Raw genomic sequence first — 15,948 nt, 5'->3', positions numbered from 1 at the left:
GGTGCAGAGACGGCCTCAGAGAGTTGGTGAATGATGTGGCCTCCTTTATAATCCTATACCGCAAAAGTAAACGGAGGCGTGCCTCTAACCAGTGTTGATTTTGACAGCAAATTTTGATTTTAGTTGTAGTCATAGTCTTTTGAATAGTTTTCATTTAGTTACCTTTAGTCACATTTTAGTCACCTGAAATGTTTTAGTGTCGACTAAATATCATGAGATTTTATCTACAGTTGATTTAGTCGACTAAAATGTATTTTGGCAGGCCTGACGTCTCCCATGGCTCAAGTTCGCTAGAGATGGCGCCCGGGCGCCCCTCCGTCGCGGTCTTAAACTATACTTTATCAGCCCAAAAAACCAACTAGTCGGCGGTTGTTGGAAAAAGTAGTGGCGGCAGAAGGATTCAAACCCAGGAGGTGTGGATCCATAGTCTAATGATTAGACCATTATGCTAGCAAGATGGCTGGCAAAATTGGTGCCCAGTTTGTATTAGAAGGTGAAAATTGCTACAACTACTACTAGTAGTAGGGCTGCCTCCATTTGCTTTTGCGTTAGGGTTAGAAAGCAGGCGGCAAGGATCTATGTGGTGTGTGGTTTCATTGTATTAGTTGTGATAATACGAGTGGCTGTTGGTTCCCCTGCAGGCGTCCAATGAGCCGGTGGTCCCTCGCGACAGCGTGGACCCCATGTTCCGTCCTCTGAACCTGGTGGTTCCCTTCACTCCACAGCAGGGAGAGATCACAGGTGGGCTGCGTGCACACACACACTCACGCACACACGCATGCACACACGCACAAATACAGTACGACATACATACAAGCATGTGTATAGATACATACTGTACATCCACTCTATGTCAAGGCTGTGACCTCTGTTTGTGCTGTTGTTGTTACCATGTGTAGGCGAGGTGCGTATGCCTTCAGGAAAGACCATGCGTCCTCACATCACCGACAACAAAGACGGCACCATTACGGTCAAGTACCAGCCCACCGAGAGAGGCCTGCATGAGATGGACATCAAATATGAAGGCAACCACATTCCAGGTCCGACCACACACACACACACCAAACCAAATCCACATCATCTGAATTAAAAATATTGCTTTTATAATCGAAAATGATGAAAAGCTTTAAAATATATATTTAACACATGTTCTTGTCACTCTCTTCTCCAATATTGGTACTTGAGTAAACGTACAAAGTATTGTCAGCACAATGTGCTTAAAGTACCAAAAGTATAAGTACTCATTGTGCAGAATGTCTCATTTCAACTACTTTGAAAATTAGCAGATCTACAAGCTCACATCTCCGCGACACATTGTGAGCCTGTGGATCGGCTAGTTTCAAATGGCCAAAAGGTATATTGTGCTGAAGTGGTTATTCTATGTTTTGTAATAATAATCAGAATATACAGATATATACTATTATATACTATACTAGTAACTAAAGTTTTCAAATACATGTATTGGAGATGTAGTGGAGTAGAAATAGGTCAGGTCAGACCACACACCAAACCAAATCCACATGATCTGGGAAAAAAAGAAAAAAAACTGATATGCACGCTGCAATGCTTTGATGATCGAAAATGCTGAAAAGCTTTTAATTTTTTTTTTAACACAAGTTCTTGTCACTGTCTTCTCCAATCCTGGTTGCAGGAAGTCCTCTCCAGTTCTTCGTGGATGCCATGAACAGTGGAGTGGTGACGGCGTATGGTTCAGGTCTGAGTTACGGCATGGTCAACAAGGCTGCCTCCTTCATCGTGGTCACCAAGAACGCTGGCGAAGGTACGCCGTCTTATTTGAGCATTTTACCTCGATTCGATACGCACATAAACAATGACTGGATCATCATCTAGATCTGCATATATGTAGCTGGGCAGCAACTCTACATCTGACCTCAAACCTCAAACCCTTAGATCTCCATATATGGAGCTGACCTGTTCTGACATTCCATATGTTGATCTGACCTCATCAAACCCTGTACACTCAAGACAGGCTCCATATATGGCCAGTACAGAATTCATTCCATATGTTGATCTGACCCCCCCTATGCCAAAGCGCCAGCGCTCGCCCAGCAGTCTGCCGTCACCCAGGCGGATGCGTACACGCGACCTCGCCTTTCAGGGCAAGGTCGCTTCTCGCCCTCAGGGCATCTTACTGGTATTGTTGTGAATATGTTGTTTACATAGACTGTATTCATAATAAACTGTGGTCCTCTCCCAGGGGGTTTGTCCCTAGCCGTGGAGGGTCCTTCCAAGGCAGAGATCACGTGTAAGGACAATAAAGATGGAACCTGCACTGTGTCCTACCTGCCCTCTGCGCCCGGAGACTACAGCGTTATTGTCAAGTTCGACAACAAGCACATTGCTGGCAGCCCTTTCACTGCCAAAATCACAGGTAAGATAACATTCATCATGACATTCTCTCACACTATGCTCTATGCTTTATACTGTAGTTAGGGTTGTGAATAGTGATGTATTGTCAATAGTGATGTATTGTCAATAGTGATGTATTGTAAATAGCGCTGGAAATGTCACATAATGGCTCATAATACACATTTCATATGACATTACAAATGGCAATTCACAATTGTGAAATCTGTACAAAATGCCGTACAAACTAAAGAGCGGACAACAGAATTAGCGTTTATAGGTAGGGGTGCACGATTATGGAATTATGACCGATATCCGATCTTTTGCAGGGTCAGATTCTGACCGATTCCGATATTATACGGATTATCCTGCCTTCAAACATTTGAAATTCACAAAACAAAAGTGTCAAGAGTCATTGACGGTCACATTATTATTGCGTCATCAATATCTTTGAATATAATCTGTATTATTTTGAGACCGATCCGATACTGATATGCCATTTTTATGGCCGATATGGCTGATTTCGATATGCTAACGATTATATCGTGCACCACTAGTTATAGTGATTTCATATCACACCACAGAGCGAATGCTATCCCTAATGTCTTAAATGTCAATGTAATGCTTACATTAGAAAGGGAAGCCACTTATGTACAAGCCACTTACAGGAATACAAGCCTATAATATATGTCACTCTTTCTGTGGTCAGGCGATGACTCCATCACCTGCAGGACTAATAAGTAGGGATGGAGCTTGTACATTTTTATTGATAACGAGTACCTTATCAATCAGGATTATTGAGCCGGATTTTTATCGAGCCCACTATCGAGCATTTTCTATTCTTTTGTGGAAAGACGGGAGACAATACATTCTGAACAGAAACAGTATTTTTCACTAGGGCCTTCAAATTCTGTACTTTTCTAACAGACGGAAGGCAATTGACCTTATTACCAATAAAATGATATTAAAGAAACTGTTAACCGGTTAATATGTGGACCGTCACAAGTGTAATTTTGTTTACCCGGGCAGCGCTGGTTGGCAGGTATCAATACACTTTTAGACCGACATGTTTGTGCCAGCATGGATGATTACATTTATTTCTTGACCGCTTCTTGTCTTATTGTTTAAACATGACGTCATGGGCCGCTATGCTCGGTAACAGGATTGATAAGCCCAAAGCTTAACTTTATAACGGGTACTCAATAAGCTTGTTTCTTTTTGGGTATCAGTTATCAAGCTCCATCCCTACTAATAAGTGTCCCTCTTCTTTGTGTGGTTAGGTGATGACTCCATCACCTGCAGGACGTCTCAGCTGAACGTGGGCTCGTCGGCCGACGTGTCCCTGAAGATCGCAGAGACGGACCTGAGCTCTCTGACGGCCAGCATCAGAGCCCCGTCTGGCAACGAGGAGCCCTGCCTGCTCAAGAGGCTTCCTAACAGACACATCGGTGAGCTACAGCCCACAGTAACATCCTCAGTGTTCATTTATCCATTTGTAACTCAAAGAGCGTTCAATTGTAACCCTTACGGGTCCATTTGGTTACATGTACACTGTCAGAGTTAAATTGAACACTGACAATTGTACTCTTGTGTCTAACATGTGCCGTGTCACAGCTTGTAGGAAGAGAACAATAACAGTCAGACAGAACTGTAAAGCTTTGTTTGTTCTATGTATCAAATCAATTCAAACTTTATTTGCATGCCCCTTTTCATAAATGAAATGTAATGCTGTCTCAATGACCTTCTCAATGTCATTCAGAAGAAAACTAAAACTAAACTGGTTCAAAATATACAAAAGTAGTACAGATTTCTGTGCATAGGATGCAAGGATAGGATGCATAACAATAGTGCAAAATGCTTAGCAAATCCTCAAAACTCCTTCAACTGATCCTCCCCCTATAGGTATCTCCTTTACTCCCAAGGAGGTGGGCGAGCACGAGGTGAGTGTGAGGAAGAGCGGCGTGCACGTGGCCAACAGCCCCTTCAAGATCATGGTGGGTCAGTCTGAGATCGGCGAGGCCAGCAGGGTCAAGGCCTTCGGGAAGGGCCTGGTGGAGGCACACACCTTCGAGATGACCGAGTTCTTTGTGGATACGAGGAATGCAGGTACAATATGCAGCATGGACCACCAGTTTCGAATGTTCTCAACCAATAATCCTAAACATCATGAAACTGACTTACGTGGCCGGTTAAGACTGATATGAGGTTAGGGGATTTACGTGGCCGGTTAAGACTGATATGAGGTTAGGGGACTTACGTAGCCGGTTAAGAGTGATATGAGGTTGACTTACGTGGCCGGTTAAGACTGAGGTTAGAGTTAGGTTTCTGGGTTAAGAAAGGTTAATGTATAAGTACAGAACAAAGAATGTTAACTTTCGCCATCTTTGTTGAAGAAGAGTCTAGGGCTATTATGTTTTAGTTTCTTTATAGCAGTGTTATTTCTTTTTTGGCTAAGACTAGGGACTAAAAGACTAGAGATGTCCCGATACTGTATCGGTATCGGAAAAGTATCGGTATCTGCCCTTTTTGGACATATCGGGTAATATCGGTATCTGTGAATATGCCAGTCTAACCGCCGATCACACAGGGGTAAGGGGTTGACACTATGGCAGGTAAATAAAATGTTGGGGCATGTGGAGTTTGCTTTGGAGTTTCCCAAACTGCAAGTGCATATTTGAGTGAGGAGTCTAAAATAAGAGAAAAATAAGTAATTTTATTTTTGTTATTATTATAAATATTATTCTCTGGTATCGGTATCGGCTAACACAGTAATTGTGGTATCGGGATCGGATTGGGAATGAAAAAAGTGTATAGGGACATCCCTAAAAAAGACTAACGTTTTCGATTTTTAGACTAGACTAAATAGTTTAAATTGCCTAAACAGGCCTAAAGCTAAATGGTGTGTTCAAAAGACTAAGGCTAAACGTCGGACAATGGCTGACAACAACGTCAGTATGTTGTGATGTCCGTACCGGCTGCATTGCATGGTGTTGAGGGGCTGATGATGGAGATTAAATCATCTGATAACATTGGAAACTTCTAGCAGCAGAGACAGCAAATACTGTGCAGTATTTGTTTGACTATTTTGGTCATATCTTTGTGTCTAAGCAAGCATCTCTATGTGTGCTATTATGATTTATTTTTTTAACACTGCGCTCAACGCTGCACTTTTCAGAACATTTTTGAAGGCATTGTTGTTGTTGTGGGTTTTTTTTCTGCTACAGAAAATCCTCTTCCTTAGCTCTGTGTCTGCCGGTAATCTTACCGGCAGCTGTGACAGCACGCTGGAGTCAAGAGAGTTCTTCTGTCTTGTCTTAATACAGAGCGAGCAATTCACCTCTCACTGTCTCTCGATTATCCCTCTCACTCCCTGAAGGTTATGGAGGTTTAGCGCTGTCAGTCGAGGGGCCGAGCAAAGTGGATATCAACTGTGAGGACATGGAGGACGGTACATGTAGGGTCACCTACTGCCCCACAGAGCCCGGCAACTACACTGTCAACATCAAATTTGCTGAAAAGCACATCCCAGGTAAGACAACAAATGAACAGTTACTTACAGCTCCCTACTTCCGATGTTACTGTCTGATGATGCTAATGAAGGCTCTAGCTGTTCCATTCTGGTCAAACAGAGTCAGGGTGCTGATATTTAATACATGTTGGCTCACTGGAAACACACCAGTGGGTCTCAAAGTGTCCTTGACTGGCTTCTAAATGGCCCCGTATGTACGGGTGTGTGTACGGGTGTGTGTACGGGTGTGTAGGCCTACACCCTCAGAGTTATGGGGGTGCTTGGAATTAAGAAGTTTGAGAACCACTGCACACTAAATGCATAGTATCATCGGTAACACCTTATTCTGTGTTATTATATGTGCATATAGCCCATTGAAAGGTCTTTATCAGCATCATATAGGTCAAATCACGTATTCGCTTATAAGAACAGCATTGAATTGTAATCATCTATGAAAGCATAAAAAAAAGCTTTTGAAAAGCATCGATGAAAGCATTTCATGATGAACATTTGGACCGTGCTCCTGAGACTCATGTGTGCAATCATGCGACTGATTGGTTTGATACGGTTTCCTTTCCGCTGACACAGGAAGCCCTTTCACCGTAAAGATGACGGGAGAAGGAAGAATCAAAGAGAGCATTACGAGGAAGAGACAGGCGTCTTCCATTGCCTCCGTAGGGAGTGCCTGTGGCCTCAACCTCAAGATCCCAGGTCAGTGCCATCATTAATTGACCATGTTCGCACCATTTTGCTCTCACACAAAGGGGGTTGATTAGTTTGGCAGCTAGTTAGCACAAGTATCAACACACCTATTCATGCCAAAGAGACTTAGGTCTCAATGTTTTTACTGATTAAATACATGTTTATGTATACTATTACTGTATATCTCTGCTGTCTGGAAGAAACCACCTAACTCCAAATTTTAATTTTGAATTATACTGCCTCATTAAAGTTGGTGTTGTGACTTTATACATTGTCAATTACTTGCATGAGAGGGAGAGAGGTGGTGGAGGGTCCAATGGAGCATTTTTTACTGCTCTTCATTGGTTCAATATTTTTTTTAACCAACACACTGACGTGTAAAGGGTGTTCAATAGCACATATTTATGTAAAAAAAATAATTGAGTTAGGGGGTTTCCTCCCGACAGCAACAAATATTTTATACTGCAAGTGTAATATAAAGCATTTACCGATTCCAAATGGTGTCTAATGGGTGATGACGTCGTTGTCTGCGTAGGAAACTGGTTCCAGATGGTGTCCGCCCAGGAGAGACTGACCCGGACGTTCACGCGCAGCAGTCACACCTACACCCGCACGGAGCGCACGGAAGTCAGCAAGGTGCGCGGCGGAGAGACCAAGAGGGAGGTGCGGGTGGAGGAGAGCTCCCAGATGGGCGGAGCAGGAGGAGGAGGGAGCCCATTCAGAGACATCTTCGGAGACTTCCTGGGCCGAGAGAGCCTCAGCAGCTTTGCCGGCCTCACCGCTAGGCCTGAGGGTGAGAATCCATCATACATAAATGATGGGCATCTGTGGTACCACGCAGTGTTGATTTTGTCGACTGAAACTGTGACGAAAAATGTTCGTTGACTATACCTTTTTCCACTGACGAAAACCAATTGGAAACTAAATGACTAGTGGACAAGAGATCCAGTATAAGTAAAAGACACAAGTCATTTTACACATGGTTGCATGCTGAAAATAGCAGATCTACAGTACAAGCTTGTGTTGTGATCTTGTAGCTCGGCTATTTTCAGCAAGTGTAAAATCAGCCATTACAACGGCATCAAGGCTCGCCAAAATACATTTTAGTCGACTAAATCAACTGTAGTCAGTCGACCAAAATCTTATGATATTTAGTTGACTAAAAGGAGAGTAACACTAAATCTAAATCTAAAACTAAATCAAAACTATTCAAAAGACTATGACAAAAAACTAAAATCTAAATTTCCTGTCAACCACAGTCTTCATGCTGCTTGCAATGTGACCCCTTTTCCACCGGTTGGGAACCGGTTCAGTTCAGAACCAGTTTTTAGTCCTTGAGCCAGACCTCCAAAATTGGAACGTTAATTATGAAATGAGCGTCTAGCTAAAATGCCTAAATTGTAAATTGTGGTTTCAGTGGTTTCAGTGGAGAGCGGCTCTCAGGCGGCCATGACGGCTCAGGTGACCAGCCCCGGCGGCAAGACGGTGGACGCCGACATCATGGACGGAGGGAACAGCACGTACAGCGTGCGCTTCATCCCCCATGAGATGGGCCCCCACACGGTCAACGTCAAGTACAGGGGCCAGCACGTCCCCGGGAGCCCCTTCCAGTTCACCGTGGGGCCCATGGGCGAGGGCGGGGCGCACAAGGTCCGCGCCGGCGGCTCGGGCCTGGAGAGAGGCGTGGCGGGGGTTCCCAGTAAGTTTGTGTTATTTATTGGTTGGTTCAAAAAGTCCTGTCGCCTTATGGCTTTTAACCACTTTTAAAACCATTATTTTTTATGCTTTAGCTGTTGAAAAATAGCAGATGTTTTTGAAAAATCGTGACAATGTGGCGCAAATCTTTGAATATATATTCTTTCACAGCAAAAAACTCAAATATTTGCTTCTGGGGGGCGCCTGGATGGGGGTCTGCGGCCAAATACAGATAATTCTGGGGGTCCTTGACATGAAAAAGTGTGCGCACCAGTGGCACCACTGATACGTTTTTCATGAAAACTGTCAGGATTTTTTTTGTTTGTTTTTCCAAGTAAATTGGTTGTGGTCAAATTGAGAATGTGAATTGAGAATTGAGTTTTCAATCCACGTCAGTAATCCTGTCATCCTGTGCCTCTCTTTGCCTCTGCAGCTGAGTTCAGTATCTGGACCAGAGAGGCTGGTGCTGGTGGTCTGTCCATTGCTGTGGAGGGTCCCAGCAAGGCTGAGATCTCATTCGAGGACAGGAAGGACGGCTCCTGTGGGGTCTCCTATGTCGTGAAGGAGCCAGGTGAGATCAACTTGACAACGTCATGTCAAACAGACTTGATTTATAAGTTATAATTATTTTTCTCAGAAAAGCTGAAGAGGGGAAGGCCACTTATTCAAACCAATAGCACTATTCGCAACAGAACTTACACACTGGTTCTCAACATGGGGGGACGCCCAGGGGTCCTTGAGGGGGTTCCATGCAGTGGGTCCCCATGGCTAAATTACGTATAGTTAGGAACCAAATTATGGACCCTTACACTTACAGGCTCTATAACTCTGGGTATACTTTAAAGATTGACTTTCAATGTTTTGGTAATACAACTCTAGCATGTGTGCGTGCGCGTGCGTTTCTCCAGGTGACTATGAAGTGTCAGTCAAGTTCAACAACGAGCACATCCCAGACAGTCCGTTCATCGTTCCTATAGCAACGCTGTCAGACGAGGCCAGCAGGTTGAGCGTCACAAGCCTCCAGGTGAGATCACATGTGCACGTCCACACGCACGCACGCACGCATACACACAGAGACATGAATGCATGCACAGTAAACATACACACAAGCAACGACAAACTCGCATACACACATACACTTACCCGCATGCACACATGCACGCACACAGTCGCACACGCACACGCACACGCACACGATCACACACACACATACACATCCTCCTTCCCTCCTTAGGAAAACAAATCAACAGCTCAACTTAATAATAACCCTGAAATAATCACAAACAACGCTCGAAATATCCCTCCTTTAATGCATGTTGGAAAGTACATCGCATGCAGTATAATGTGACAGGTTGTTATTGGAAACTACTGCTTTGCCCTTGACATGAAAGCACATGCCAACGTTGGGCCAGTGTATTATTATAGTGTTATCCTAGCCAGCATCGAGTGACTTGGATTAACTGTGCCATCATTAATATGGATCACACATAGGTAACTAGCAACAGTACAGTGTTGTTTTCGACAGCAAATTTAGATTTTTAGTTTTAGTCATAGTCTTTTGAATACTTTTCATTTCGTTTTAATTTTAGTCACATTCTGTACACACATTCTTAGGCAATACAAGTGACTCTGACTCACTCTTTTGTATGTTTTTTTTAGGAGAAGGACCTGAAAGTGAACCAGGAAGCGTCCTTCATGGTGCAGCGTAACGGGGCACGAGGTGTGGTCGATGCCAAGGTCCACACGCCCTCTGGCGCGGCAGAGGAATGCTATGTCACCGAGCTGGACAGTGGTACGCACACCTCACCTAGCCTGTCACCAGATCATCAACAGAATACTTTTAGACCTCAGCATGTGGCTCGTGATCAAAGTGATATTTGTCAACAAGAGATCGACATACAGACAGACAACCCGGACAAACACGGTGAAATAGCACGGATTGGCATTTCGCATACACGCCTATAGAAAACCCCAAAATCCATACGTATGACACTGAAATCCTCCTCCATAGACCGCGACGGAGGGGGCCGTCTCTACCGAACTTGAGCCACGGGAGACACGACACCACCGAGCGAGCCAAAGCGACATGACAAACGTTGCTAAGTTCCGTATTTACGTTACGTACAATACTAGTGAAAGCCACGCCTCCGTTGCGTTCAAAACTGCAATATGTATGGATTTGGGGGTTTTCTAGGCGGGTATGTATGGAATTGCCAATCCGTGCTATTTCACCGTGTTTGGGTGAGATCGGGCTCGACAGACAGACAGACAAAATGTGTTGTCCCAAGAATTCACCATTAATTCATACACAACATCAAGTCTTTTTTCTACTGCTTCTCTTCTATGATCCGGCATTGATAATAATCTGTACAACTTTTCATCCCCTTTTTAGACAAGAATGCGATCCGCTTCATTCCACGGGAGAACGGCGTGCACTCCATAGACGTGAGGTTCAACGGCTGCCACATCCCAGGCAGTCCCTTCAAGGTGCGCGTGGGAGAGCCAGGGCAGGTGGGAGACCCCGGCATGGTGACGGCACATGGCCCTGGACTGCAGGGAGGAACCACAGGTACACTATGGACACGCACGCACGCACGCACGCACGCACGCACGCACATGCACACACACACACACACACACACACATGCACACACGCACACATGCTGTTCCTGTCATAATTATTGTACACATACCCCCTTCCCCAATCCTACAATTATATACCATCTGCTGATAGCAATTTTGTCCTGACATCATCTGTACAAATGTTGTATAAACCTCTCTCTCTCTCTCTCTCTCTCTGTCTCTCTCTCTCTCTCACTCTCTCTCTCTCTCTCATCTCTCTCTCTCATCTCTCTCTCTCTCTTTCTCAATCTCTGCAGGCGTGCCCTCCGAGTTTATTGTCAAGACCTGCAATGCGGGTTCAGGAGCTCTGTCGGTGAACATCGACGGGCCGTCCAAGGTCAAGATGAACTGCCAGGAGTGTTCCGAGGGCTACAAGGTCACCTACACCCCCATGGCACCCGGCAGCTATCTCATTGCCATCAAATACGGCGGCCCGCAGCACATCGTGGGCAGCCCCTTCAAAGCCAAAGTCACAGGTGTGTTATACGATTCGCTTTGGCCGTGACTCTCATTCTAATCGACATGTCTCTGATGGAAAGCATGTGTGACTGCAAAACAAACTGACAGACAAATCAGAATGTCAGAGAGACCTTTCATCAGTATGACGTATCATGTATCAATGGAATGGTTTTGTTTTAGGATGGAAACAATCACAGCACTCCATCTTTAAGGCTGCAAAGGGATTTGAGAATGTGGAATACTTTACTGTGGACATGGTGTAGAACCTTCAACAGATGTGTTAGTACATGTTGTGGTGCTTTTCCTTAGAGAGGAGAGGAAAGAAGTGGTTCTATGTTTCACTTAAGTTGTCTGTCAACATTGAGTCTCTTCTCTTCTCTTCTCTTCTCTTCTCTTCTCTTCTCTTCTCTTCTCTTCTCTTCTCTTCTCTTCTCTTCTCTTCTCTTCTCTTCTCTTCTCTTCTCTTCTCTTCTCTTCTCTTCTCTTCTCCTACAGGCGTTCGTCTATCAGGGGGCCACAGCCTCCACGAGACGTCCTCCGTTCTCGTAGAAACGGTCACAAAAACGTCCAAGGTTGGTGGAGCCTTCAGCTCCTCGTCCTCCTCGTCCTCCTCCACGGCCGTGAAGCTCTCATCGGACGCCAGCAAGGTGGTGTGTCGGGGCCAGGGCCTGATCACGGCTCTGGTGGGCCAGAAGAACAACTTCACTGTGGACTGCAGTAAAGCAGGTGAGTTACTGGGGGAGTTACTGCATAACTAATGCATGTCAAACTGAGGGTCCTTGAAATTAAACGGGATGAGAATCAACGGGCTGAGAATCACTGCTAGAGCAGTTAACATATTCTCTTATGGAGGTCCCTGGCATATCTCTTCAAATGGGGGTCCGCGGGGCTAATTAGTGTCAATTTGGGGGTCCTTGACATGAAAATGTTTGTGAACCACTGCTATAGAGCGTCCCACCCCCGATGACAGGCCCGGAAGAGAATTCCCCATTCATTTTCCCCATAGACATTTCAAAACGCATTTATTTAAAGACTTTTTAAGCCTTGGACAAAGCCAAGTCTTGTTGTGACAAATCATGACAATAAACAAAATGTTGTGGGCCGATCAAATAATTATAGAACGAAGAAAAAAAGGGCAGAGTACAACACTTTTCTTTTCTTTTTTTTCTGGGTAATTCTCTTCCGGGCCTCTTGTCGTCATGAAAGGGGGCAGGATCTGCGACGCTCTATACGCTCCATTACAGCGCCGTACCTATCATAATACTCTATGTACATAAAGAAACACACGACACACACTCACAAACACTCGTCTCCTCTGTGTGTGTGTTCTGCAGGTACCAACATGCTGATGGTGGGCGTGCACGGGCCGCGGTCTCCCTGCGAGGAGGTGTACGTCAAACACATGGGCAACAAGCTGTACAACGTCACCTACACGGTCAAGGACACCGGCAGCTACACGGTCATCGTCAAGTGGGGCGACGACAACGTGCCCGGGAGCCCCTACAAAGTGGTGGTGGCCTGAGCGGAGGAGGAGTCAGTGCACCCATGGTGGCACGACGGCACACACCTACACCCTTCTATCCCAGTTGGTTCCCAAAAAGGTTTTAGCCCCATGACCAGAAGAGAAGAGAAATGTGATGTCTCACCCCCGGGACCCATCCATCCATCCATCCATCCACCTTCAACCGCTTATCCGTAGTCGGGTCGCAAGGGCCCCCGGGACACAAACTAGCTCAGCTATTTTCACAACTTTTTAAAAACATTTGTTTTCTAATGTATGGAATTTCTCACATTTCTTTGATATCTTCATGAAAACATCAGAATTTGTTTTTAATTCGTGAAAAAGGTAGCTTTTTCGAGAATGTATTTTTTTTAATGTTTTGAAACAATAATAATTAAAAACAAAATGTGGGAAACAAAAAAAAAGAAAGGGACCCATGCACAAAAAGTGTGTCCGTGACCCACAACAAATGGGTCCCGAGTCGATCCCCATTGTTTGAGAACCAGTCCTTCTATCCCCCCTCTCCTCCACCCCGGAACCACCCCCACCCCCCGCGTAGATGCAACACCAACCTTCCTCGTCCACACTCTTCAATGGTCTACTCGTTGTGCACTAAAACCATGCAAAGACTTGTTCCTCCTGCCCTCCCCCAGTTTGATTTTTAAATGTGCCAAACTTTTGTATTAACTTGTAAAAATTTTAGACACCATAGACATTTTATCCTACATGTACATTGAGAGAGCGAGGTGATTGGGTGTCACTGTCAGGTGATGATGGGGCGTGGCCGAATGTCTTCTGAGTCACTTTGAGTTGAGTGTTCTGATTGGTCCAATTGATTGTCCCCCCCCTCCTTTGCCCTTCCAGTTTGTGTAGCAAATGAACGGCTTAATGTGTGAATGTTCAAAAAGATGCTTTAAGTATTAAACAGCATTAAAGTGTGATATTAGGCCTATATGTTTTTCTATGCTTGAAGAATGAGGAAAAAGATGACTTTTGTTATATTAACCTATTTTTTGGTTAGTCTCTGCAGACCTAATAAAGATTAAATTGCTAACTCTACAGGCTATGTTGGAGTTTATGTCTCATTGTTCAGACTGCAGGCAAATCAGGATCTTTAGGACTGACTGTCATGGTCAGTAAATCTCTGTCCAGATCGAGTCGCATCTCTACAAATCAGATTTGAACTATAGAAAAAGTGCTCCTCTGAACACAGGTCTCCGCTGTATGACACGACATACAGTAATATGTCGTTTTCATGATTTTCAATGATACAAAAAAAATCATGAAAAACGACCTACTAGTCGTTACGACTAGTAGTTTCTCAGGGTTTTCGACGATTTTTTTTTTTAATGAAAATCATGAATAACGACATAGGCCTATACTATAGTATGTTGTTTTTCATGACTTTCGATGATTTAAACCCAGAACACAGATGTGTGTGTATGGGGCCTTATCAGGCAGGGCCCTGCACACCTGTGTCTGCCTGGGCCATCCACTGCAGCTCCTGCAGATACACCTTAGAATTAGTCTGGGGTCGTAAACTCCATTTTATTCGACTGCTCCTTGATTAGTTCGTTTAGCCATTCTACCACACAAATTGAGTAAAATATCCGTAAAGTCTGTAGGCTTAAATTTGAAGGCCCTGACCTCCTCGTCAGACACTTCACTAATTCACAACATCGGCCTCATTCACACGTACACAATGTTTGGTCCGTGTGTGATGCCTGATTGCTTTTTGATTGCTGCTCCAATTCATTTTCAATGGGAGTCACATGGTTTGACCAAACATTTTTGTTTGATGAGGGGGGAGCAATCAGCAATCAGCGATCAAACACAAATGTTTGATCAAACCATGTGACTCCCATTGGAAAAGCATTGTGGTGGCCCTAAAAAAAGACCAAACATTGCTTGATTGGTGTTTGGTACGTGTGAATGAGGCCTCAGGGTATAAGGCCTCACTCAGACCTTTACTGCATTGCTGTATGCTTGTTGGATGAATGTTGTGTAGTGTCATGGCCGCCCCAATGCATTTCCAATGGGAGTCACATGGTTTTTGGACTACATTTTGGCTTTCAGCTGTGTTTCGACTGCGCCCCTCCCCCTCATACAACACAATGTTGTGTCAAACCATGTGACTCCCATTGGAAATGCATTGGGGCGGCCATGACACAACACAACATTCATCCAACAAGCATAGCGCACTGCATTAACCGTGTGAGCTCAGCCTAGGGATACAAATTGACATTCATTATCAGTGGTGGAAAGTACATTTACTTAAATACTGTACTTGACCATTTCCAATTTCCAGCACTTTTACTTCTACATTTATTTGAAAACATTAGTTACTGTAGTTACTTTGTAGATTTTGTTTATTATTACAAAACATACATCAAACTCTTCAGCCCTACAATTTTGGCCATTTGAAAATAGCCGATCTACAAGCTCACAATGTGTCACGATGCCACACGTTGTGAGCTTGTAGATCTGCTACACATTAAGAAAACTTGTGAAACAAGACATTCTGCATAATGAGTACTTTCTACTTTGGTACTTTAAAGGTATATTCAGTGATTTGACTTAATTCAAATATCACTTATTTTTTCTTTTTTTCTGGATAATCCTCCCTACTATAGAGTGTGCTGACCATATAAGGAGTTCCTCCCTGTCCCCAGTGAGCCCCTGGGGTCAAAAAACCCTAGTTTCAGTTTTGGTGGCGGGTGGCAAAACCTTCATCCAATCAGGATGAGAGGGGCCTTCCTCCAATCATGATCGAGTGGGGGCGGGCCTTGCACATGCTGTTGGCCTGTTGCACTTCCCCCCACTGTAGAGCGTGCATGTGCACATTTTGTTACTGGGGCGGACTGGGTGGTTTTCCAAATCACCCAAATCACTGAATGCTCCTTTAAGTAGCCTACATTTTGATGCCACTTTTGTACTTTTTAAGTTTTACTCAAGTAACATCTTCTTAAACGGAGTAGGCCTAGTTCGATATTGCAGTACTATTGATACTTTTACTTAAGTAAAACAGTACTTTCTCCAGCAATGTTCATTATACATGTGCCAGTGTGCCTATACTTGTGCCAAATCCAGTCAC

The 15,948-nt window shown here is 44.4% G+C and overlaps 1 protein-coding gene across 1 annotated transcript in view; it reads left to right on the top strand.

Annotated features, from left to right (window-relative positions):
• Positions 1-13,913, top strand: part of LOC306924091 (filamin-C-like) — a 47,128-nt gene extending 33,215 nt beyond the window's left edge. Inside the window, exons 33-49 of the mRNA XM_079502430.1 lie at positions 642-741; positions 900-1,040; positions 1,652-1,780; positions 2,219-2,392; positions 3,648-3,815; positions 4,270-4,473; positions 5,744-5,896; positions 6,464-6,586; positions 7,113-7,370; positions 7,995-8,276; positions 8,706-8,843; positions 9,181-9,296; positions 9,932-10,064; positions 10,665-10,841; positions 11,152-11,370; positions 11,849-12,079; positions 12,688-13,913. Coding sequence (XP_079358556.1) covers positions 642-741; positions 900-1,040; positions 1,652-1,780; positions 2,219-2,392; positions 3,648-3,815; positions 4,270-4,473; positions 5,744-5,896; positions 6,464-6,586; positions 7,113-7,370; positions 7,995-8,276; positions 8,706-8,843; positions 9,181-9,296; positions 9,932-10,064; positions 10,665-10,841; positions 11,152-11,370; positions 11,849-12,079; positions 12,688-12,875 — 2,934 coding nt within the window. The 3' untranslated portion in view covers positions 12,876-13,913. The remainder of the gene's footprint in view (positions 1-641; positions 742-899; positions 1,041-1,651; positions 1,781-2,218; positions 2,393-3,647; positions 3,816-4,269; positions 4,474-5,743; positions 5,897-6,463; positions 6,587-7,112; positions 7,371-7,994; positions 8,277-8,705; positions 8,844-9,180; positions 9,297-9,931; positions 10,065-10,664; positions 10,842-11,151; positions 11,371-11,848; positions 12,080-12,687) is intronic.
• Positions 13,914-15,948: the final 2,035 nt, after the last annotated feature.

Source organism: Electrona antarctica, assembly GCF_951216825.1.
Source record: "Electrona antarctica genome assembly, chromosome: 5".
Taxonomy (NCBI): Eukaryota; Metazoa; Chordata; class Actinopteri; order Myctophiformes; family Myctophidae; genus Electrona; species Electrona antarctica.
Note: the sequence above shows the minus strand (reverse complement) of the source record. Positions and strands in the feature narration are given on the sequence as shown.